General features: G+C 36.0%; 1 protein-coding gene across 1 annotated transcript; it reads right to left on the bottom strand.

The window, feature by feature from the left end:
* Positions 1-8,608: 8,608 nt before the first annotated feature.
* On the bottom strand, positions 8,609-24,772 carry LOC114274566 (Pectin lyase-like superfamily protein). The gene is made up of 5 exons (XM_028216525.2): positions 23,960-24,772; positions 22,915-23,104; positions 22,482-22,688; positions 20,642-20,877; positions 8,609-8,975 (listed from the first exon to the last, which is right to left on the bottom strand). Exons 1-5 carry the CDS (start codon positions 24,316-24,318, stop codon positions 8,825-8,827), a joined length of 1,143 nt encoding a protein of 380 aa, XP_028072326.2. The 5' UTR covers positions 24,319-24,772; the 3' UTR covers positions 8,609-8,824.
* Between the last annotated feature and the right edge of the window lie 563 nt (positions 24,773-25,335).

Here is a 25,335-nt window from a genome sequence, read left to right on the forward strand (position 1 = left end):
CAATAAATGCAGACATGTGGAAAGACATGTAAATTGAAAAAAGTTAATAAATGCTGATCAGGGGATTTTGACCAAATCAATAAATGTTGAGTTTTTTTTTTAAATAATTTTTTTTAAAAAAGGCTACTGCAATAATTATGCACAGGCTGTATCTATAATTATTTGTATGAGGGGATTTTAAATACTGATCAGGGATTTTGACACGCCCTCAAAATAAACCCATAATAACCATAACATTAACATGCATTTATAAAAGAAAACGAATCATTTGAGTTATTCATCAGAGTATTCTTATTTGAAAGACATCACATGTAACATCCTGCAACATCAAAATAAATGCCTTAAGGGCTTACATCTTTCCAAGCTAACACTTGGACACAAAAGGATGAGTACTAACTCATTTACAAGTTAAGCCCTAGGCTTGAATGTTTACATGAAATCTCAAAAATAACAAAATAAAACATATAACTAAAGACAAGTCTTCAAAATCCCAAACATCAAATCCTTCCAGGCTAAGTCCGTGGAGGTAGCTTATCACCTGAACCTGAAAATGATGTTCCCATAAAGGGTGAGCCACAGCCCAGTAGAAAAATACTAAACCAAATATAAGCATTGAATAAAGCTATAGCATTCAATAGATGGTTAACCAAGATAATCAATTTTTATCATTAAACAGTCTCATGACACTAATGTCTAAGACACATTTCACTTTCCATTATTATCAACATAGCTCAGAACCTGGCCAAACTTACAACAGTGAATTATATATCATATTCACATGACTTCCAATATCAACAAAACAAATGAGACTCATGCTCATGTCAAAACACTTCATACTTCCCATTTGATACACATTTTAGTGCTGTATCAATAATCATGTAAAAACACTTCAATATAATAAGCACACATAAAAATGGTGCTAATGGAGTCCATCCCCTATCTCCTCCCAAACAAAAATCCGGTTTAGAGGTCCATCCCCTATCTTCCCCTAAACCGTGGAGTACATCCCCTATCTCCTCCCAAACAATATGCATATGCAATGCTCAATCAATACATGTAATTTCTGTATTAATTCAATATTCTAAATTTATGACTTAACAAATTGATTAGTTTCAATTTTCCCTAATCCGCATGCAATGTCTACAACAAGCACGACTATCCTCCACCGATAGCCCAAAACAGACTCGAAAAATAAATATACCAACAATTCAATAGGCGAGTGATTTATATTATCCAACTACACCATTTAATCAATAAATTCCCCAATTTCCTTAAATTAATTACTCAAATCAATTTAGCAATTCAACTAGGGTTTTTTTTTTCCAAAATTTTCAAAGTGTCCCCAACCTATCAAAATACCAAACTTAGAACAAAGCATATAAAATGGAGTAGGAAAATCCCTACCTCGAAGAAAATAACCCGTATGGAGAAGATGGAGATGAAGACCAAAGACCAACGTGCTCCAAATCCCAAGTTTCTCAGATTAAAACGAAGCCCTCAACTCACTCTAACTTTTTAATAAAGGATCTAAGGTAGAAACTCACTCTAAGTAGATCAATCGTAAGAGAGAAGGTGTGTAGAGGGAGAGAGAGATAAAAACACTCCAGGGGCGGTTTTTAAAAAGTTATGAAGGAAAAGTAGGTCAAAAAGTGATCCAAAAAGTGAAATCACGGACTGATATAATCGACTCTACGCTTGAGTGTAGAAAGCCCCGCTCGAGCGTAAGACACAGAATCATGCTCGAGCGTGAAGAAAGTCGCTCGAGCGTCGATTGCACCCTTCCAGAAGTTTTGCAGGCGCTGGCACCCGCTCGAGCGTCAAACTCCCCGCTCGAGCGGAGGAGCAAAAACAAGGGATCACGCTCGAGCGTAAAAACTACCGCTCGAGCGGAAGAACTGCAGAGCAAAATACTGGGAGATGGAAAATCACGCTCGAGCGTCAAAATTCCCGCTCGAGCGGAGAAGCAACAACGAAGGGACCGCTCGAGCGTTAAAACTTCCGCTCGAGCATGAAGGCCAAAATCTGGGCATTACCTATTGGCATCTAAAATCAACCAACCTGTAACAGACCCGCCCAACACAACCTATACTTCAAATACAAAGAGATTAAAGGACAACAACAACCAATAAGTAATGACAGGATCCACGGAACCTAAGTCCGGATACAATAATTTAAAGAGAAAAGACCGGGGTCGCTATAGATTTTGATCAAATCAATAAATGCAGACATGTGGAAAGACATGTAGATTGAAAAAAGTTATTAAATGCTTATCAGGAAATTTTGACCAAATCAATAAATGTTGAGTTTTTTTTTAAAATAATTTTTTAAAAAAAAGGCTACTGCAGTAATTATGCACAGGCTGTATCTATAATTATTTGTATGAGGGGATTTTAAATACTGATCAGTGATTTTGATCAAATCAATAAATGCAGACATGTGGAAAAACATGTAGATTGAAAAAAGTTAATAAATGCTGATTAGGAAATTTTGACCAAATCAATAAATGCTGAGTTTTTTTTTAAATAAAAAATTTTAAAAATTAAGGTTGGGAGATTGGAGCTCCTATAAGGCTTGGGATTTAGAAATTCCATTTTTCTTAATATATATATATATATATATATATATATATATATATATATATATATATATATAAGATTAGAGAAATAAAGTGCTATCTTATTATAATGAAGGAGATCTTATAAAAAAAAAAACGTGTAGACATGAATGTCTTCCTATTTTATTGTGTTTACAATTACATATATATATATATGTGAATTGTGATTTTTAATTTTTAATTTTTTTTTAAATGTCTTCTTTTTTTCTTTTTTTATATTATATTAAATTTTAATATTTTGATAATAATCATATGTGCTGCACTTTTCAAGGAATTAAATGTTTTTTTTATTATATTATATTAAAGTTTAATATTTTGATAATAATCATATGTGTTGGACTTTTCAATAATTTTTTTTTTATATTTGTTCTTAATGCATTAAAGTGTTATTATGAGGGATAATAATCATATGTGTTGGGACTTTTCAAGGAATTCATATGTGTTGGATTTCAAAGAATTTTTTTTATGCTTGTTCTTAATGCATTAAAGTGTTATTATGAGAGTAAGACTTGGGAGTTGGGAGATGTTAATAAATACTAAGATTTTTTTTTAAATCAAAAAATTAGGAAATTTAGATTGGGAGATTGGAGCTCCCACAAGGCTTTGGGGTTAAAAACACCATTTTGCTTAATATATAGTATAGATAATAATATATAATATAATATATATATATATATATATTATAAGATGAGAGAAATAAAGTGTTATCTTATTATAACGGAGGAGATCTTATAAAAAAAATGTGTAGACATGAATGCCCTGCTATTTTATTGTGTTTACAATTATGTATATATATATATATATGTGTGTGTGTGTGTGTGTGTGTGTGTGTGTGTGAATTGTGATTTTTAAATATTTTTTTTTAAATGTCTTCTTTTTTTCTTTTTTTATATTATATTAAAGTTTAATATTTTGATAATAATGATATGTGTTGGACTTTTCAAGAAATTTTTTTATATTTGTTCTTAATGCATTAAAGTGCTATTATGAGGGATAATAATCATATGTGTTGGGACTTTTCAAGGAATTCATATGTGCTGGATTTCAAAGAATTTTTTTTATGCTTGTTCTTAATGCATTAAAGTGTTATTATGAGGATAAGACTTGGGAGTTGGGAGATGTTAATAAATGCTAAGATTATTTTTTTTTTTAAATCAAAAAATCAAGAAATTTAGATTGGGAGATTGGAGCTCCCATAAGGCTTGGGGTTAAAAACCCCCTTTAGCTTAATATATAGTATAGATAGATAAATAGATATATATATATATATATATATATGTAGATAGATATATAGATGGTGGTAACCCGTGCTATGCACGGAACTTTATAAATTAAAAAAAATTATTATGATTATTAGATAAGCTTTCAAGATTTTTTTTAATTTTTTTTTATGTTATAATATAATATATAAAATATAGATAGATATTTACAACTTTAATAAAAAAATATTATTTGATTTTTTGGGGAAGAGAAAACGAATGCAAGTTTTAATTTTTTTTTTTTTTTGAAATTAGTGAGAGAGATTAGGAGGGAGAGATTGTGAAATATTTTTGTTATTAAATAAATAAATCAGTTAATATTTTTTTAATCTATTTTGTAAATTAAAAAATTAATAATTTTAGAAAATTGATTAATTTGTTCCATTAAGTGATTTAAAATTCTGATAGATATATATAAAAAATACATAATTATATTACTAAATCATAATTCAAGTTTAGATGTTATATTTCTTTGAGATCTATAGCTAAATTCTTATCTTCTTTATTTTTGTGTGTAAATATAGTGTATGAGAGAAATTGAAAAGGGTGCTGCAGTAATTATGAGATAAGTCAAAAAGGATTGTGGGTTGGGAAAAGTTAATAAATGTTAAGGTTGGGTTGGGAGAAACAATAAATGCTGAGGGTTTTTTTTTTTTTGGGTTCAGCTTGTCTCGAGTTGAGATCAAGACTGGACCCGTCCAGTTTGGCCCATGGGGTCCATTTTTTGGGCCCGTTTTGATAATCCGAACCATTCAATGTATAGAACTCATCGAGTACCACATGCCTATAAAAAATCACGTTGATCGGATATCAATAGTTATGTGAGCAAATCAGTTTTGTATTAAAAAAATGGACGGTGAAACAATTAACGGTTGATAAAAAACTGTTTTGTTTACATAGCTATCGATATCCGATCAACGTGATTTTTACAGGCATATAGTACTCGACGAGTTTTACATATTAAACGGTTCGGATTATCAAAACGGGACCCGTGGTGGGGCCCCACGGGCCCAACAGCACGGTCCAGTCCGATCTTGGACTGGACCAAAGCCACTGCTTTTTTTTTTTTTGTTAAATCAAAAAATTAGAAAATTAGGATTAGGATATTGGAGCTCTCACAAGGCCTATGAGTTAAAAACCCTTTTTTACTTAATATATAGTACTAGCCTATCACCCATGCTATGCACGGGATAATTATAAATATTTATATTTGTTATTAATTTTTTTTAATATATAAATTATGTTTTTAAAGATTTTTTATAAAAATAATTTAACAATCTTATCACTAACCATAGTGTATATGAGAAATTAAAAAGGCTACTACAGTAACTATGCACGGGCTGTATCTATAATTATTTGTATGAGGGGATTTTAAATACTGATCAGGGATTTTGATCAAATCAATAAATACAGACATGTTGAAAGACATGTAGATTGAAAAAAGTTAATAAATGTTGATCAGGGGATTTTGACCAAACAATAGATGTTAAGTTTTTTTTTAAAATATATATATATATTTTTTAAAAAGGCTACTGAAATAACTATGCGCGGGCTGTATTTATAATTATTTGTATGAGGGGATTTTAAATACTGATCAGGGATTTTGTTCAAATCAATAAATCCAGACATGTGGAAAGACATGTAGATTGAAAAAAGTTAATAAATGCTGATCAGAGGATTTTGACCAAATCAATAAATGCTGAAATTTTTTTTTTGAATAAAAAATAAAAAATTTAGAAAATTCAGATTGAGATATTGAAGATCTCACAGGCCTTTGGGGTTAAAAATCCCCTTTTGCTTAATATATAGTACTAGCCTATCACCCGTGCTATACACAGGATAATTATAAATATTTATATTTATTTTAGATTTTTTTAGTATATAAATTATGTTTTTTAAGATTTTTTATAATAATAATTTAACAATCTTATTACTAACCATAGTGTATTGGAGAAATTAAAAAGGGTACTGCAGTAACTATGCACGAGTTGTATCTATAATTATCTGTATGAGGGGATTTTAAATGCTAATTAGATAATTTTGACCAAATCAATAAATTCAGGCATGTGGAAACACATATGAATTGAAAAAAGGTAATAAGTGCTGATCATGGGATATATATGTGAATTGTGAATTTTAAATGTCTTTTTTTTTTTAATGTCTTCTTTTTCTTTTTTCTTTTTTATATTATATTAAAGTTCAATATAATAATCATATGTGTTGAACTTTTCAATGAATTAAATGTCTTGTTTTTTTATATTATATTAAAGTTTAATATTTTGATAATAATTATATGTGTTATAATTTTCAAGGAATTTTTTTTATACTTGTTCTTAATGCATTAAAGTGTTATTATGAGAGATAATAATCATATGTGTTGGAACTTTTCAAGGAATTCATATGTGTTGGACTTTTCAAGGAATTTTTTTTATAATTATTCTTAATGCATTCAAGTGTTATTATAAGGTAAGGCTTGGGGGTTGTGAGAAATTAATAAATGCTAAGATTTTTTTTTTTTTAATAAAAAAATCAAGAAATTTAGATTGGGATATTAGAACTCCCACAAAACTTGTGGGTTAGAGATAGATATAAATAAATAGACAGGTATAGATATAGATATTTATATTTGTTTTAAATTTTTTTTAATATACATATTATTTGTTTTGGAAAAGGTACTGCAGTAATTGTGAGAGAAGTCAAAAAGCCTTATGGGTTAAGAGAAATTAATAAATGCTGAGGTTAATTTTTTTTTAAAAAAAAAAACAAAAAAATAGAAAATTAGGATTGGCATATTGAAGCTTCCACAAGCCTTGGGGTTTAGAAACCCCCTTTTGCTTAATATATAGTATAGATAGATAGATAATATATATATATATATATATAGATTATAAGATGAGAGAAATAAAGTGCTATCTTATTGTAATGGAGAAGATCTTATAAAAAAACGTGTAGACATGAATGCCCTCCTATTTTATTGTATTTACAATTATCTATATATGTGAATTGTGATTTTTAAAATTTTTTTTTAAATGTCTTCTTTTTTTCCTTTTTATATTATATTAAAGTTTAATATTTTGATAATAATCATATGTGTTGGACTTTTCAAGGAATTAAATGTCTTTTTTTTATTATATTATATTAAAGTTTAATATTTTGATAATAATCATATGTGTTGGACTTTTCAAGAATTTTTTTTTATGTTTGTTCTTAATGCATTAAAGTTTTATTATGAGAGATAATAATCATATATGTTTGGACTTTTCAAGGAATTCATATGTGTTGGATTTCAAAGAATTTTTGTTATGCTTGTTCTTAATGTATTAAAGTGTTATCATGAGGGTGAGACTTGGGAGTTGAGAGATGTTAATAAATGCTAAGTTTTTTTTTTTTTTAAATCAAAAAATTAAAAAATTTAGATTAGGATATTAGAACTCCTACAAGACTTGGGGTTAAAAATCCCTTTTTACTTAATATATAGTATAGATAGATATCATTGTTACGCTAAATTTTTGGTCACTTGTGTGAGACTTGTCTCGGGTTAGCACTTCTACATAGCATGCATCAATTTTTTAAAGCCCATTAGCCCACTTGAAAAGAAAAAAAAAAGGAAAAACCCTAGCTCCGTAGGATAGATCCCTTGTCCCACTTCATCCCATGCCGTTTTGAGGGAAATTGAACCCAACCTCTTCTGTAAAAGTGTTGTCCCATCTCATCTCATGCCGCATTTGGGAAATGAACTCCATTTTTTTCTAGAATATTGAGGAGATTTCATTCGGCCTCAAAGTCATTGGCACATGGAATAGAGGGGGCAATTTGTTACTCCTTGAATTGATAATATATAGGAAATTTTTTGAAGAGTTTGTTTATAAACAAAAAATAGTTTATAAAAGGGTTAATACTAAAAAAATTAATTTATTTGGTGTATTTCTAATTTTGTGACTTTTCTAACAACTTTTTGATATAAACAAGTTTAGTTAGTTTGGGTATTTTGGCAAGAAATGAATGTGAGACCCAACTTTTTAAGGCAATAATTTGTGTTTTTGAAATGTATGATTCCGCATGTTTTCTTTGGAACTATTGTATATTTCAATTTCAAATATATCTCTTTTTTCTTTTTCTTTTTAAAAAATATATATGTATATATTTTTATCAATCAATAATATATAATAAATTAAGTGCTCCTATTCTGTAAGGGCTTAAGCGAATCAATTACAATAAAACTTTAAACACTTGATCTCAAGAGCGAGGTACCTAAACAGTAGGAGCGTAAAAATGGCTTGCCGTCCATGGGCGGCCCGAAGCCCACCTACAATCTGGGGTGGGACGGGTCAAATTAGGCCCGGTTAAGCCAAGGCCTGAGCCCAGCTTGGGACCCTGGGCTTGGGTTTGGGCTTAGGCTTGAGCTTGGGCTATCATTTTGAAACTCGGCTCGGCCCATCAGCCCGCTAAAGGCCCACTCAAAGCTTGCCCTACCAAAGGCCCAGTGTCATTTTTAATGAAAATAAATAAATTTTTGATAAGAAAAAATAGAAAAAAATAAATAAAAAAGTTCAAGTTCTGCCCAAGCCCGGCCCAAGCCTAAGCTCATGCCCACCGGTCTAGCCTTGCCCGCCCAAGACCTGAATACTCCTGGGCCTGGGCTTAATTTTGTAGTCCGGGTGGGTCGGGTCGGGCAAAACAGTTAGATTAACATCTTTTCTATTATATCATTCAATAATTGTAAAAAACAGTCAACTAGACTTTAATACATTTTGATTAACAGCTTTATGAGAATATAAAAAATAGCATGTATTATAATCTGTCACAACTTTGTGATATGAAGAAAAATTACACATCAGGAGGGTATGACTAGACATGGTATGTATTTGAGGTGTGATTTAGAGAGATTAATAGCTAAAACTAAAAATAAAAAATAAAACTATGTCGGAAGAAATTTTATTTGATTTTATTATTATTGTAAATTGATCCATTCAGAGCCATCAATGAAGCCAAGAGAAACAAAAGGCTTAGCTTCTTCATCAGTGAGTTCTCTTGACCATGACACTCTCCCTGCAAAATTTGCACCTGGTCCTGTGCACTTGTATTGCCCGTAGAACACAGTCCTGCATGCCCAAACAAATCACAAATCACAAATCACAACATTAATACAATGCCCTCTCGTGTGCGAAACAAACTTGCGTAGTATCATCGATCAATAAAAAGTAATAAATGGATGGAATAAGAGTCTTAAGGACAAGCACTGGCTCGATGGCTCGCTTAGGCTAGTCCACTATTTTAATAGGGTTTGGGACATTATTTTCTAGCCCATAGAATCAGATCGGGTTGAAATACACTTTCCAAAATTTAAACATTGGATGTAACGGATAAACAATAACATCTATGCAAACCTTAGGCATCGTGAGACGGCTTATAAGTCCATTTTGCTTAAGAAAGCTTCAGGTTGTTTATTATATCCATTTTTTTTTTTTATATTAAAAAGTCAATTTAAACTATTTAAAAAAATATATTTGAAAAGTCAAAATATAAACAAACTAACTTTTTTAAGTAATAACTTATTTATTTTACGTCAATAAACTAATTTATAAGCTGAGCACCTAAGATACAAAATTATTAGTATTAAATTTGTTATTTAATATATAAGTTCATGGTACAAGTTAGAAAATGTAAGTTTATTTTAGGACGAGGCTTAAGATGAAATCATTCTTATCTCTCATTTAACTGTAATTTCGACCCGTCCCATTAATCCTGATTAGATAACCAAATATTTACTCAATATATAGTGCACGCGTATGCTATCCTACCTAATCTAAACTAATAGATATAGTCTGAGCTTAGTTGGTTAGAGTGGACAAGCACAAATGGGTTAAAGGTTCCTAATCACCACTTTTGTCCTGGACACCAAATAATGTCATCCATCCCTATAAATATATTGACAAACACAAATTATATTTACGCGTAAAAGTTAATTTGAAAATTATCTTGAATGTGAAATCTTTGTTTTGTAGATTTAAAGTTGTTATTGCAAAGTCAAAATATAGCGACCCCGGTCTTTTCTCTTTAAATTATTGTATCCGGACTTAGGTTCCGAGGATCCTGTCATTACTTATTGGTTGTTGTTGTCCTTTAATCTCTTTGTATTTGAAGTATAGGTTGTGTTGGGCGGGTCTGTTACAGGTTGGTTGATTTTAGATACCAATAGGTGATGCCCAGATTTTGGTCTTTACGCTCGAGCGGAAGTTTTAACGCTCGAGCGGTCCCTTCGTTGTTGCTTCTACGCTCGAGCGGGAATCTTTACGCTCGAGCGTGATTTTCCATCTCCCAGTATTTTGCTCTGCAGTTCTTCCGCTCGAGCGGTAGTTTTTACGCTCGAGCGTGATCCCTTGTTTTTGCTCCTCCGCTCGAGCGGGGAGTTTGACGCTCGAGCGGGTGCCAGCGCCTGCAAAACTTCTGGAAGGGTGCAATCGGCGCTCGAGCGGTTTTCTTCACGCTCGAGCATGATTCTGTGTCTTACGCTCGAGCGGGGCTTTCTACGCTCGAGCGTAGAGTCGATTATATCAGTCCGTGATTTCACTTTTTGGATCACTTTTTGACCTACTTTTCCTTCATAACTTTTTAAAAACCGCCCCTGGAGTGTTTTTTATCTCTCTCTCTCCCTCTACACACCTTCTCTCTTTCGATTGATCTACTTAGAGTGAGTTTCTACCTTAGATCCTTTATTAAAAAGTTAGAGTGAGTTGAGGGCTTCGTTTTAATCTGAGAAACTTGGGATTTGGAGCACGTTGGTCTTTGGTCTTCATCTCCATCTTCTCCATACGGGTTATTTTCTTCGAGGTAGGGATTTTCCTACTCCATTTTATATGCTTTGTTCTAAGTTTGGTATTTTGATAGGTTGGGGACACTTTGAAAATCTTGGGAAAAGAAAACCCTAGTTGAATTGCTAAATTGATTTGAGTAATTAATTTAAGGTAATTGGGGAATTTGGTTAAATCCATGAAATTGGGGAATTTGGTTAAAATCCATGAAATTGGGGAATTTATTGATTAAATGGTGTAGTTGGATAATATAAATCACTCGCCTATTGAATTGATAGTGTATTTATTTTTCAAGTCTAGAAATAATTGTTTTGGGCTATCGGTGGAGGATAGTCGTGCTTGTTGTAGACATTGCATGCGGATTAGGGAAAATTGAAACTAATCAATTTGTTTAAGTCATAAATTTAGACTATTGAATTAATACAGAAATTACATGTATTGATTGAGCATTGCATATGCATATTGTTTGGGAGGAGATAGGGGATGTACTCCACGGTTTAGGGGAAGATAGGGGATGGACCTCTAAACCGGATTTTTGTTTGGGAGGAGATAGGGGATGGACTCCATTAGCACCATTTTTATGTGTGCTTATTATATTGAAGTGTTTTTACATGATTATTGATACAGCACTAAAATGTGTATCAAATGGGAAGTATGAAGTGTTTTGATATGAGCATGAGTCTCATTTTTTTTTTGTTGATATTGGAAGTAATGTGAATATGATATATAATTCACTGTTGTAAGTTTGGCCAGGTTCTGAGCCATGTTGATAATAATGGAAGGTGAAATGTGTCTTAGACATTAGTGTCATGAGACTGTTTAATGATAAAATTGATTATCTTGGTTAACCATCTATTGAATGCTATAGCTTTATTCAATGCTTATATTTGGTTTAGTATGTTTCTACTGGGCTGTGGCTCACCCTTTATGGGAACATCATTTTCAGGTTCAGGTGATAAGCTACCTCCACGGACTTAGCCTGGAAGGATTTGATGTTTGGGATTTTGAAGACTTGTCTTTAGTTATACGTTTTATTTTGTTATTTTGAGATTTCATGTAAACATTCAAGCCTAGGGCTTAACTTGTAAATGAGTTAGTACTCATCCTTTTGTGTCCAAGTGTTAGCTTGGAAAGATGTAAGCCCTTAGGGCATTTATTTTGATGTTGCAGGATGTTGCACGTGATGTCTTTCAATAAGAATACTCTGATGAATAACTCAAATGATTCGTTTTCTTTTATAAATGCATGTTAATGTTATGGTTATTATGGGTTTATTTTGAGGGCGTTACAACTTGGTATCAGAGCGTACCGGGTTTGAATACTTTGGGTACGTGGGAAGTGATTAGTATCACAATGGGTCCGTCTCGTTTGATAGAGACTTAGTGTAACGTTATATGCTTATGTGATAACATGTTTATGTGATTATGTGGGTATGGAATGTAGTTTCTAGGATGTTGATTGGACCCTTGAGTTCTAGTAGTCTTGTTGGAAAGGCACTTGATCACTGCTGCTTCCAACCGGAACTATAGTAACGCATTGGGACTATCATTATCCGGGAATGAAATTCGTAGGTGCTTATGTGATTATGTGCTTACGTGGAATGAATTATTTTTGTCCAATGCATTAGGACGCGAGTGTTTAGTCTCGGCACATTTATTAATGTGCTAACGTCTTTGTTTGTTTCCTTTATTAGGATGTCAGGGCGAGGACGAGGACGCGGTAGGCGTGGTAGGCCGGGTAGGCAGGAGGTACCGGTGCCAGAGGAGATTCCGGCAGTTCATGAGGGAATTGGCCAGGCCAATGTGGCCGAGCCAGTAGGCCAGCAGGCTATGGGCGCTTTAGCCCGAGAGATAGCAGGGGCATTCAGGGAGTCAGTAGGCATTCTTAGGGCTGAGAATCAAGCCCAGGTTGTTGTTGCGGATGCAGGACCTTCCTTTCGGAAGAGGGAGTTCTTCCGGTCTAATCCGGATGAATTTGTGGGTGATCCTAAAGAGCCGCTTAAGGCAGACGAATGGCTCGAACAGACAACGAAGACGTTTGAGATGCTTGGCATCGAAGACGAGGGGTTGAAGGTGACCTTGGCATCATTCCAGTTGAAGGGGGATGCGGGTCAGTGGTGGAAGTTCACTAAGGGGCGTATAGGAGGTACATGGGAGGCTTTTGTGAATGCTTTCCAGGAGAAGTTCTTATCTCCAGCAGTTAGGGAGAAGCTGAGAGACCAGTTCTGCCAGCTTAAGCAGTCGAGTTCTTCAGTGGCCGAGTTTGAGGCTGCATTTACTAGTTTATCCAGGTTTGCACCTGAATTGGTGGCGTCTGAGGAACGCCGCTGTATTGAGTTTGAGAGGAAGTTGAGGCGTGGCCTCAAGCTGAGAGTTGGGGGAACTATGATTCGGGATTATGGGCGTTTGGTTGATGCTGCAGCCCACATGGAAATCATGATGCAGGAGGAGGAGGAAGGACAGAAGGGCTCCAAGAGGAGTCAGGATGGTCAGAGTGATGGTAGGAGACAGAAGGGTTTTAATCCCCAACAGTCTCAGAGTAGCTTTTCTAGATCGACTTTTCCTGTGCCGAGTGCTAGTTCGGGGAAAGGCAGTCAAGGAGGCATTACCTGCTTCAAGTGTGGCCAGCTGGGCCACAAGTCTACAGTTTGTCCTCAGAGGGGAGGAGTGCAGAGAGCAGCATCATCTTCGGCTCGATCTCAGAGCCAGAGTCAGGGTAGAGGCCAGCCACTCTCGTGTTATCAGTGTGGTCAGCCAGGGCATATGAAGAGGTATTGCCCGCAGTTGGGTGGCACACCTGGTGCATCTGGTTTGAGGCAGATTCAGGGTCAACAGCCAGCTCAGTCGGGTCAGGCCTCGAGAGCCAATCAGGGGGCTTCATCGTCTCAGTCGGTGCAACAATCTTATGCTCCTAGGGGTGAGCAGGTTGATCAGAGGTCATCTGGGCGCGTGTATGCTGTTACCGCGCAGGATCTTGTACCGGCTCCATCTGTTGTGAGAGGTACTTTCTTGTTTTGCAACTCGGTTGCTAATGTTTTGATTGATACGGGTGCATCTCATTCCTTTGTGTCTGCTGCATTTGCATCTGTTTTGGAGTTGGAGTTAGCACAGTTAGCATCTCCTATTTGTGTAGTGTCGCCTCTTGGGGGTGAATTGATTTTGAAACACGGTGTTAGGGGTTGTGATATAGAGATTGATTACCATAGAATCCCATTTTCCTTTGTAGTTATGCCTATGAGAGGTTTCGATGTTATTTTGGGTATGGACTGGTTATCGTCATACCGGGCAGTTATTGATTGCTACCGCCAGAGGGTCACTTGTTGTACCGTGAATGGTGAGTGTTTTCATTTTCTGGGGGACCGTGTTGGTAGTGTTTTGCCACCGGGGTATGTTCCGCGAGGACGGAGTGAGCTTAGTGGTCTACTTGCTAACCTTTCGATTAGTGAGGACGGTGAGACTCAGATTGTGTTGCCAAGGGTGGTGTGTGAGTACTCGGACGTTTTTCCCGAGGATCTTGTTGGTTTGCCACCGCATCGAGAGATTGAATTCTCTATTGACTTAGTGCCCGGCACGGCGCCGATTTCTATGGCACCTTATCGTTTTGCCCCAGCTGAGTTAGTTGAGTTGAAGATCCAACTCCAGGAGTTGCTAGATAAAGGCTTTATACGTCCTAGTGTTTCGCCTTGGGGAGCACCGGCCCTCTTTGTTAAAAAGAAAGGTGGTGCTTTGAGACTTTGTATAGATTACCGAAAATTGAATCGGGCTACGGTTAAGAATAAGTACCCTATGCCCCGTATAGATGATCTGTTCGATCAGTTGAAAGGTTCCCGTTGTTTCTCGAAGATAGACTTGAGATCAGGTTATCATCAGTTGAGAGTCAGGGAGGAGGATATTCCAAAGACGGCATTCCGTACGCGGTATGGCCACTATGAGTTTTTGGTGATGCCATTTGGGCTCACCAACGCACCGGCAGTATTTATGGATTTGATGAACCGGATATTCCGGGAATTTCTAGATCGTTTTGTAGTCGTCTTCGTGGACGACATCCTTATCTATTCACCTTCAGAGGAAGAGCACGAGGAACACTTGAGGGTGGTGCTTGATTTACTTAGAGCCCATCAGCTTTATGCTAAGTTTGGGAAGTGTGAGTTCTGGCTAGAGGAGGTGAAGTTCTTAGGCCATGTAGTTTCTAGGAAAGGGGTGTCTGTTGATACATCCAAGACAGAGGCAGTACAAGATTGGGTACAGCCTAAGAGTGTGTTTGAGATCCGCAGTTTTCTGGGATTAGCTGGGTATTATCGCCGGTTTGTAAGAGATTTCTCCAGATTAGCTTCGCCTTTGACTAGATTGACTCGGAAGGGAGTCAAATTTGCTTGGAGTGAGACTTGTGAAAAGTCGTTCCAGGAGTTGAAAGTTAGACTGACCACTGCTCCAGTCTTGATTATTCCGGAGAGAGGGTTGGGTTATGCAGTCTATTGTGACGCCTCACGAGAGGGTCTTGGTTGTGTGTTGATGCAAGAGGGGAAAGTGGTTGCCTATGGCTCACGTCAGTTGAAAGTTCACGAGAAGAATTACCCTACGCATGATTTAGAGTTAGCAGCTGTGATATTTGCCTTGAAGATTTGGAGGCATTATCTTTACGGTGAGAGGTTCGAGGTATTCTCGGATCATAAGAGTCTGAAATATCTGTTCACACAGAAAGACTTGAACTTGAGGCAGAGGAGGTGGATGGAATTTATTGAGGATTATGACTTTGAATTGCATTATCATCCGGGAAAGGCCAATGTGGTGGCCGACGCCCTTAGCAGGAAACCTGTTGGTGACATAGCTAGTATAGCCATCCGAGAGTGGGAGATGTTAGGTGCACTTGGAGAGTTTGATTTGCTTCTGGGCGAATCCGTTGAGGCTGCGGCCTTGTTTTCTGTTGTTGCGCAACCTACACTTGTGACTCGAGTGTTAGAGGCTCAGAGGGGCGACCTTGAGGTAGAATCCCTCCGTGAGAAGATTTCTGGTGGGAAGGTTGAGAAAGGTTTGACGGTGTATCCCGACCTGAGTGTGAGATACCGAGACCGTCTGTTTGTGCCGGAGTCTCATCGAGAAGAGGTACTCCGAGATTTTCATCATTCACGCCTTGCGGTGCATCCGGGAGGCACTAAGATGTATCGGGATTTGGGTCGCCAGTTCTGGTGGCGGGGTATGAAGAGGGATGTGGCAGCTTTCGTATCTAAGTGCCTTACTTGTCAGCAAGTGAAGGCTGAACATCAGAGGCCAGCGGGTTTGTTGCAACCCTTGCCTATTGCTGAGTGGAAGTGGGAGCACGTCACTATGGACTTCGTTGTGGGTCTTCCGAGGACTCAGCGGGGTAGTGATGCTATTTGGGTGGTTGTAGACCGGTTAACTAAGTCGGCGCATTTTATTCCTATGCGCGTGAGAGATACGGTTGATCATCTTGCCGACTTGTATATTCGGGACATAGTGAGATTGCACGGGGTTCCAGTGACGATCGTCTCGGATAGAGATCCTCGTTTTACTGCCAGATTATGGCAGAGCTTGCAGAGCACCTTAGGTACTAAGTTGACCTTTAGCACAGCCTATCATCCTCAGACTGATGGGCAGTCCGAGCGTACTATTCAGATCCTTGAAGATATGCTTCGGGGTTGTGTTCTTGACTTTAGCGGGTCATGGGAGAGGCACTTGCCATTAGTGGAGTTTGCCTACAACAACAGCTTCCAATCTAGTATCGGTATGGCACCGTTTGAGGCCTTATACGGCCGACCGTGTAGGTCTCCTGTTTGTTGGGCCGAGGTGGGTGATGCACCTCTGTTGGGTCCGGAGTTAGTGAAGGAAACGACGGAGAAGGTTGAGCTTATCCGTAAGAGGCTTGTTACAGCCCAGAGTCGTCAGAAATCTTATGCCGACCGTAGGAGGAGACCTTTGGTGTTTGAGGTGAGTGATCATGTCTTTTTGAAGATATCACCAAGACGGGGATTGATGAGGTTTGGGAAGAGCGGGAAGTTGTCCCCTCGATTCATTGGTCCTTTTGAGATCCTTGAGAGGATTGGCGAGACTGCTTATCGTTTAGCTTTGCCGCCGCAGTTGTCCGGAGTACATGACGTGTTTCATGTGAGTATGCTTCGGAAGTATGAGCCGGATCCATCACATGTATTGGATTGGACCGATTTAGTAGTTGATGAGGATGTCTCGTATGAGGAGAGACCGGTTCGAGTCTTGGATAAACGGGATCAAGTCTTGCGAGGCAAGACCATTCCTGTGGTGAAAGTTTTGTGGAAACATCACGGGGTGGAGGAAGCCACATGGAAACGTGAGTTGGAAGTCCGCGAGAAATATCCGGACATGTTTATTGATTTGTAATCTTGTAGTTAGATTTTGTAATATTGTCAAACTTTAAAGCTTTTTATATATGTCTTAAGCTGTAAAACATTTAGAATGTTTTGGTTAATGGAAATATTTTGGAACTTGCCTCGAAATGGAAGTTTAATGGAACATTGTATATATTGAATATATTGAAAATTGTTGAAATTGAAAGAAAATTGCATAGTGTTAATGCAGGTAGAAATATGTGGTTGTTTTGCATATTGTGGCATATCTCTTTGTTAAGAGATGGAATGGCCGGTGTTGGGTCAAGTTGTTTATTAGTGAGTTATCATATTGTTGGAATTTGAGAAAAACTTGTTTTCGAAACCTTGTGCTTAATTTCGGGGACGAAATTCTTTTAAGGAGGGGAGGTTATAGCGACCCCGGTCTTTTCTCTTTAAATTATTGTATCCGGACTTAGGTTCCGAGGATCCTGTCATTACTTATTGGTTGTTGTTGTCCTTTAATCTCTTTGTATTTGAAGTATAGGTTGTGTTGGGCGGGTCTGTTACAGGTTGGTTGATTTTAGATACCAATAGGTGATGCCCAGATTTTGGTCTTTACGCTCGAGCGGAAGTTTTAACGCTCGAGCGGTCCCTTCGTTGTTGCTTCTACGCTCGAGCGGGAATCTTTACGCTCGAGCGTGATTTTCCATCTCCCAGTATTTTGCTCTGCAGTTCTTCCGCTCGAGCGGTAGTTTTTACGCTCGAGCGTGATCCCTTGTTTTTGCTCCTCCGCTCGAGCGGGGAGTTTGACGCTCGAGCGGGTGCCAGCGCCTGCAAAACTTCTGGAAGGGTGCAATCGGCGCTCGAGCGGTTTTCTTCACGCTCGAGCATGATTCTGTGTCTTACGCTCGAGCGGGGCTTTCTACGCTCGAGCGTAGAGTCGATTATATCAGTCCGTGATTTCACTTTTTGGATCACTTTTTGACCTACTTTTCCTTCATAACTTTTTAAAAACCGCCCCTGGAGTGTTTTTTATCTCTCTCTCTCCCTCTACACACCTTCTCTCTTTCGATTGATCTACTTAGAGTGAGTTTCTACCTTAGATCCTTTATTAAAAAGTTAGAGTGAGTTGAGGGCTTCGTTTTAATCTGAGAAACTTGGGATTTGGAGCACGTTGGTCTTTGGTCTTCATCTCCATCTTCTCCATACGGGTTATTTTCTTCGAGGTAGGGATTTTCCTACTCCATTTTATATGCTTTGTTCTAAGTTTGGTATTTTGATAGGTTGGGGACACTTTGAAAATCTTGGGAAAAGAAAACCCTAGTTGAATTGCTAAATTGATTTGAGTAATTAATTTAAGGTAATTGGGGAATTTGGTTAAATCCATGAAATTGGGGAATTTGGTTAAAATCCATGAAATTGGGGAATTTATTGATTAAATGGTGTAGTTGGATAATATAAATCACTCGCCTAATGAATTGATAGTGTATTTATTTTTCAAGTCTAGAAATAATTGTTTTGGGCTATCGGTGGAGGATAGTCGTGCTTGTTGTAGACATTGCATGCGGATTAGGGAAAATTGAAACTAATCAATTTGTTTAAGTCATAAATTTAGACTATTGAATTAATACAGAAATTACATGTATTGATTGAGCATTGCATATGCATATTGTTTGGGAGGAGATAGGGGATGTACTCCACGGTTTAGGGGAAGATAGGGGATGGACCTCTAAACCGGATTTTTGTTTGGGAGGAGATAGGGGATGGACTCCATTAGCACCATTTTTATGTGTGCTTATTATATTGAAGTGTTTTTACATGATTATTGATACAGCACTAAAATGTGTATCAAATGGGAAGTATGAAGTGTTTTGATATGAGCATGAGTCTCATTTTTTTTTTGTTGATATTGGAAGTAATGTGAATATGATATATAATTCACTGTTGTAAGTTTGGCCAGGTTCTGAGCCATGTTGATAATAATGGAAGGTGAAATGTGTCTTAGACATTAGTGTCATGAGACTGTTTAATGATAAAATTGATTATCTTGGTTAACCATCTATTGAATGCTATAGCTTTATTCAATGCTTATATTTGGTTTAGTATGTTTCTACTGGGCTGTGGCTCACCCTTTATGGGAACATCATTTTCAGGTTCAGGTGATAAGCTACCTCCACGGACTTAGCCTGGAAGGATTTGATGTTTGGGATTTTGAAGACTTGTCTTTAGTTATACGTTTTATTTTGTTATTTTGAGATTTCATGTAAACATTCAAGCCTAGGGCTTAACTTGTAAATGAGTTAGTACTCATCCTTTTGTGTCCAAGTGTTAGCTTGGAAAGATGTAAGCCCTTAGGGCATTTATTTTGATGTTGCAGGATGTTGCACGTGATGTCTTTCAATAAGAATACTCTGATGAATAACTCAAATGATTCGTTTTCTTTTATAAATGCATGTTAATGTTATGGTTATTATGGGTTTATTTTGAGGGCGTTACACAAAATCAGAATGAATCTTGTCGGTAAATATTAAATATTGAATTTTTAGTATTGGTTTATCAACAAATGAATAATTTAAGGTAGGAGGGGTGGGTGGGTATTTATTTGGTCATTTAAATAAATAAGTTTTAAAAAGGTTAATTAGATTGGATGGAGGAATATGGATACAAATAATAATAAGTGAGTGATGGGAGTCGAATGGGGTTTGGGACGGCACCGTCCAATGCCCACTATAGAGGATGGTCTTATTTTTTAGGTTATGCCCTGCCTACTATGCCACCATTTTTTCAGTGGACTAACCACTTTTTTTGTCCTTTTTTTTCTTTTCTTTTTTGGGTTGATAATATTTCTTACTTTTGTAAGAGAGTAAGGGCTCGTTTGGTTGATAATAAATTAAAAGTACTTATTTTTCGGGTTTTAGATAATCAAGTTTTTTTAATTCATTTAAGTTTATTTTTATATCAAAAGTAGATGGTAAACAAAACATTATTATATATATATTTTTTCAAAATAAATAATTTCAAAAGTTGTACCAAACATGATCTAAGTCTATGAACATAGCACAACTTTCTAAAAAATACATAGAATGTAGCATCACACTTATTAGTGGAGTGTATGCCACATTTAGAATGAATATGAAATACTACATATTATCTATTTAAATGTCACCAAAAAAAAAAAGTTACGTACTAAAAAAAGTGTCTATACTTTGAATTTGTAATGTAAATTTAAATGTGTTCATACTTTGAATTTGTAATATAAATTTAAATTTGATACGGTGTGAATCACATTTTAAATGAATTTGATTCATACAATTCAAATTCTAAAGACTTTTTTAGGTATTTTTTAGTGCATAGCATTGTAGGTACCAAAAAAAAGACTTTATACCCTTATTTTTTACCCAAATTGTGATATGTATATGCATGTATGTTTGAACAAAAAATAGTACTACAAATTCATAATATGTGTACGAAAAAGTTCACAAAAAACAAAATGTACATGACTCAAATTCAATTTAAGTGTGGCTCACACCACATCATATTTGAATTTAAACCATATACTTCACTTTTTGTGTAGTTTTTCTTACACATTTTTTTTCTCAATATTGAGAATTTGAGAGAGAGAGAGAGAGGAGCTTACAATTCTCGATCAGGGTCACCCCAATTATACCAGCCTTTAGGGATGATAATGTTGTCCATGTAAGTGTAGGCAAAGACAACCCTAGAGAAGGGACCCCAAGCCCTCCCAAGGTAGAGAGCACCAGAGCCCGTGACCTTACAGTTGAGAAAGGAGAAACCAGTGTCTTCCAACAGGCTGTGTCTTCCCTGTGCTGTTAGTGCCCCTATTACCTGCGCTATTGCATGCACGTGACATCCCTGCACATGTTTCACAATCAGAATCACCAATTCACATGTCACATTATATTATTCATCATGTGATTTTGTAATTCCTCTCTCTTGAACACTGTTTTGTGGTTGATCAAATCGTGCACTTTAATCATTACTCTTCCTTTCATGGGGTTTCTCCATTATTCATATCGTTCCGTATTTCAAAAAAAAAAAATTATTTAAGTGCAATAATCGCGCCAAGTGCTATTTTTACACAAGGCTTTACTACTTCGGGTCTTTTAACTGAAATACATCAATCCGCAATATTAGTACCCGCTCTCCAATCCGAGTGGTTAATAATGCACGTAAGTATGATGGTATTGGGTTATGCAGCTCTTTTATGTGGATCATTATTATCAGTAGCACTTCTAGTCATTACATTTCGAAAAGACAAAAATATTTTTTATAAAAGTTTTCATTTATTCGTTTGTTGTATAGTAGCATGTAAATTGTCTCTTGTTGATGTTCTTCAAGACTTAATTTGCAAGAATAGACTTTTACATAATATCTAAAATTTCTATCTATTCATGTATTGAATCTTTAACAAAAGATTTATATTGATACAAATTGATAATTTAATCTGACAAAGTTAATTAGCATTTTTTAGTTGAAAATCCTTGTAAATTGAATCAGACTAGTTTTGCTAGACAATTGCTCAATGTCAAAACAAGGGTTCCAAATTTCAGCCTCAGCTGCTAATAACCAGACAAACTAATTTTGCAAAGACAATTCAAAGGATGCCAATTTGTCTCTGTGAAAAGATTGTGAATGAGGAAAAAGAGACCTTTTTCCACTCCAAGTGCTTCCATGACATAACATCTCCTTGTCGGCAGCCCCCCAAAAACACAGTTTCAAGGGCTGAGTTACTCAAATCGGAACGTACAGTTGTCTATTCCTCGATCTCCTCACTCAAATCGGAACGTGAAGTTACAAGTGTATAGAACGGAAAGACAAAAAATCGTGTGCCCTCTTTTAGGACATTAGTCTCTCTTAAATTGGAATACTTTTGCTAGCTTTAGTAGTAACCAAGTTTGAGAACCCATCATTTTGGTGGATTCCATTCAATTGTTAAAGATTGGATTATTTTTTGTTCTTGATAGGTACTCAATTGTTTTAGTCTTATATATTGAAATTACCAGTACTATTAGTCACTCTCTATTGTATTCTAATAAATAGGACTATTAAATGGTAGTTATCTATTTTAAGAAGACATTGTGTAGCAATTAAGTTACTTTTTACTAATTTTAAAACACTTGATTCACTGATTTCAATACAATTCTCAACTTTTATTTTTAAATCACTTTTCACCTCAATTTGAATGCAAACCAAGCCCGGGCACTAATTAACATTTGTCTTTCTATTTATAATGCTCTTAGGTGAAATGAGACAATAAAAGGCACGGTGCTAGATGGCAGAGTATGTGCAAACAATTCTTCTATTAACACAGAAACCAATAACAGAATTGGATACAATTCTCTCACATAGGTGTGAGACTGAACTCACATGAAAGATTAACATTTGATTTTCTGATTGGTTTATATGTTCTTAGACTTTTGCATGTGTGAATTCAGTCAGGTTAAGAGAAACCGAACCTCAAACAAAGAGAGGCCATTGCCAAAGATGAAGTCCACAGAGCCTTCAATGTAGCAATCCTTGTAGTAATGCCTGCCCAATTGATCATACAGTGTGTCCTGTGCTCCCAAGAATTTACACCCTAAAAATGCTGCTGTATCTGCTGATATCCTAAATGCCACTGCTTGCTTTCCTACTGCACCTGGTGCTGGAACTGGTGTTGTGTTCTGTTTTCGTTTTTCATGTTTTCAAAAGACAACAAACAACGAAAAGTTTATTAACACCCTACATTCTCATATGGTTTCATTTTTGTGTGAAAACAGTTATAAAAAAAAAAAATTTCGAAAATGGTATTGATGTTTTCTAAAATGTGGGTTATTTTAAAAAATTATTCCCAAAATAGTTTTTTAAAACGGTTCATAAACACAACCAAAATTATGGACACATTATTACCTTGAATGTGATGTTCTTGGCAATGAAATATGGAGAATTCACAGCAAAAGTAGCAGAAGCATAGGTCCCAATAGGCTGCCCTTTTGGCCCAAGGGTCTGAGCTGTGTCTCCCCATTGAACAATTGTTTTCTCTGCTCCTGCTCCTTCTATGGTTATAAATGATTTTAATGAAGGTATATTGACCTTTTCCCTGAAATATTCACTTTTTGGAATCAAACCCATATCTCATCCTAAGAATTAAAATCAAACCAAGCAAGAAATAAAGCACATAATAAAAAGACAAACCAAAAGAGACTAGCGTGACCGGTTTGTGAGCCAGACAACAGGGCCTAAACAAGCTTGCAAATGCAAGAATTTGTAGACGCTCTCTCAAGATGGACAAACGGGGCCTAATTAAGTTTTTTTTTTTTGTTTCCCCCCGATGAAAAGGGTAGGAGGAACGACCGGCATGTAATAAACCTTTCTTGATATGGCCATATAGCCCTTCTTGTTGGGGAGTTAGACCAAAAGGGACCTAAACAAGCCTACAAATGCAAGAATTCACAAGCGCTCTCTCAAGATTGACAAAAGGGCCTAAATTTTTTTTTTTTTTTTGGGGGGGGGGGAGATGAAAAGAGGTGGGAGGAACGATCAACGTGTAGTAACCCTTTCTGGGTATGACCTTTCTGGGTATGACCATAAGAGCCCCTCTCTCATTGGGGAGTCAGATAGGAAGGGCCACAAATGCAGAGAGAACCGCAAGCGATCTCTAAAGACGAGCTGAGCCATTACCTGACTCAATCCCACTAAAAACAAGTCATTTCTCACAGCATTTTGATCAGAAACAAGAAGACAAAGCAACAAACAAAAAACCACCCTTCCCTATCACACACTGGCCATAGAATTAAAAGAACCTCAATATATTGACAAACTCTTTCCAATTCCATGACTTGGATAGAACATGACCCATTTGGCATAACTCAAAACCCAAAAATAAAAGAAAGAGAACAGAAAAAATTGAGACCATATTTTTAAATAATAAAAAAAGGAATAAATAAATGCTTACGTGTAAACTCCTGCATGAACCTTGATCACAACCCTCACAAGATTAATGAAAGGGAGAGAATCAATGGCATCTTGAATGGTGGTAAAGTCTCCGGTGACCGGATTCTTGTCCACGGTGAGAGTGATAGATGGCACGAGCTTGTTGATTGCAGTACTGAAGAGGGAGTGCCTGAGACTACCAACAAAATCAACCCATTTCAAGAATTGCTGTGTTGAGATTTGGACTTGTGTCATGTTTAATGTAAGCTGAATCCCTTGTGAAGATCTATTGGGTCTAATGCCCTTGGTGTGACATAGTATTTGGCTTGCATTTAGAAGAAGAATGATAATGATATAGAAAATGTGTCTAAAACAAGGCATTAATTGGAGGATGAGAAAGAGAATGAGAATGAGAATGAGAGAGGAAAGAGAGAAACTATTGAAAGGAATGTTGTTTTGGACTTCCAAAGTGCATTAGAAGATGGCTTATGTAATGCATATATATAACTACTTTTTAGGCCAACCTTAATTAATAAACATTTTCAAGTATTCCAAATTTACTACACATATACAGACCACATTAGACATATATTTACATAATAAATTTTGAATATTTGTAAATTATGTGCTTATTAATTAAGACGAGCCCAAAATTTTTTTAAAAATAAATAAATAACTTTTTTAATAAGAAACCTTCTATGCATTTCACATCAAAGTATTTTGAAAAATAAATTTCAAAAATTGGCAATCACTCAAAAACAACGAGTATTAATTAAGATCAGACACAATTTTAAGGGAATTTTTTTTTTTTTTAGGAGGAACCTCCCATGGTGGACTACATTAGATGTATTCGTATGAAATAAATTTTAAATACTCGTAGTCACTCATAAATAGTGTGTAGAAACATGATTTTGTTTTATTTTATTTTTTTAACCATACCAAGAACCTCCCATGGTAGACAATATTAGATATATTTCTCTAATATAAATTACAAATATTTGTAGTCACTTCCAAATCATGTGTATCAATTAAGAAAGAACACAGAACTAAAAGAAATTACCCCTAAAAATGTAGAAGTTTATGATTTATTTCAAAATAAGGTCTCGTTTGTCAACTATACATTTTCGTCAAAAAGTCACTATAAGTTGTCACATCATTCTCTCTATTTTTTTATATTTTTTTTTATAAAACGTTAAAAAATTATTAAAATAACTTATTTTCAAGCGATATTTAAGTTTCTTTCAAGGCTTGCTATATATTTTATTTTATATATATATATATATAGGTAGTTGTCTTAGGGTGGAAAGTGATGTTGAGTTAGAGAAGCATGACATGGATTGAGAGTGGTCACGGGTGCTTCCACTGACATTTATGGTGAGAGAGAGAGAGAGAGAGAGA

Source organism: Camellia sinensis, chromosome 5, assembly GCF_055761805.1.
Source record: "Camellia sinensis isolate YWXY chromosome 5, ASM5576180v1, whole genome shotgun sequence".
Taxonomy (NCBI): domain Eukaryota; kingdom Viridiplantae; phylum Streptophyta; class Magnoliopsida; order Ericales; family Theaceae; genus Camellia; species Camellia sinensis.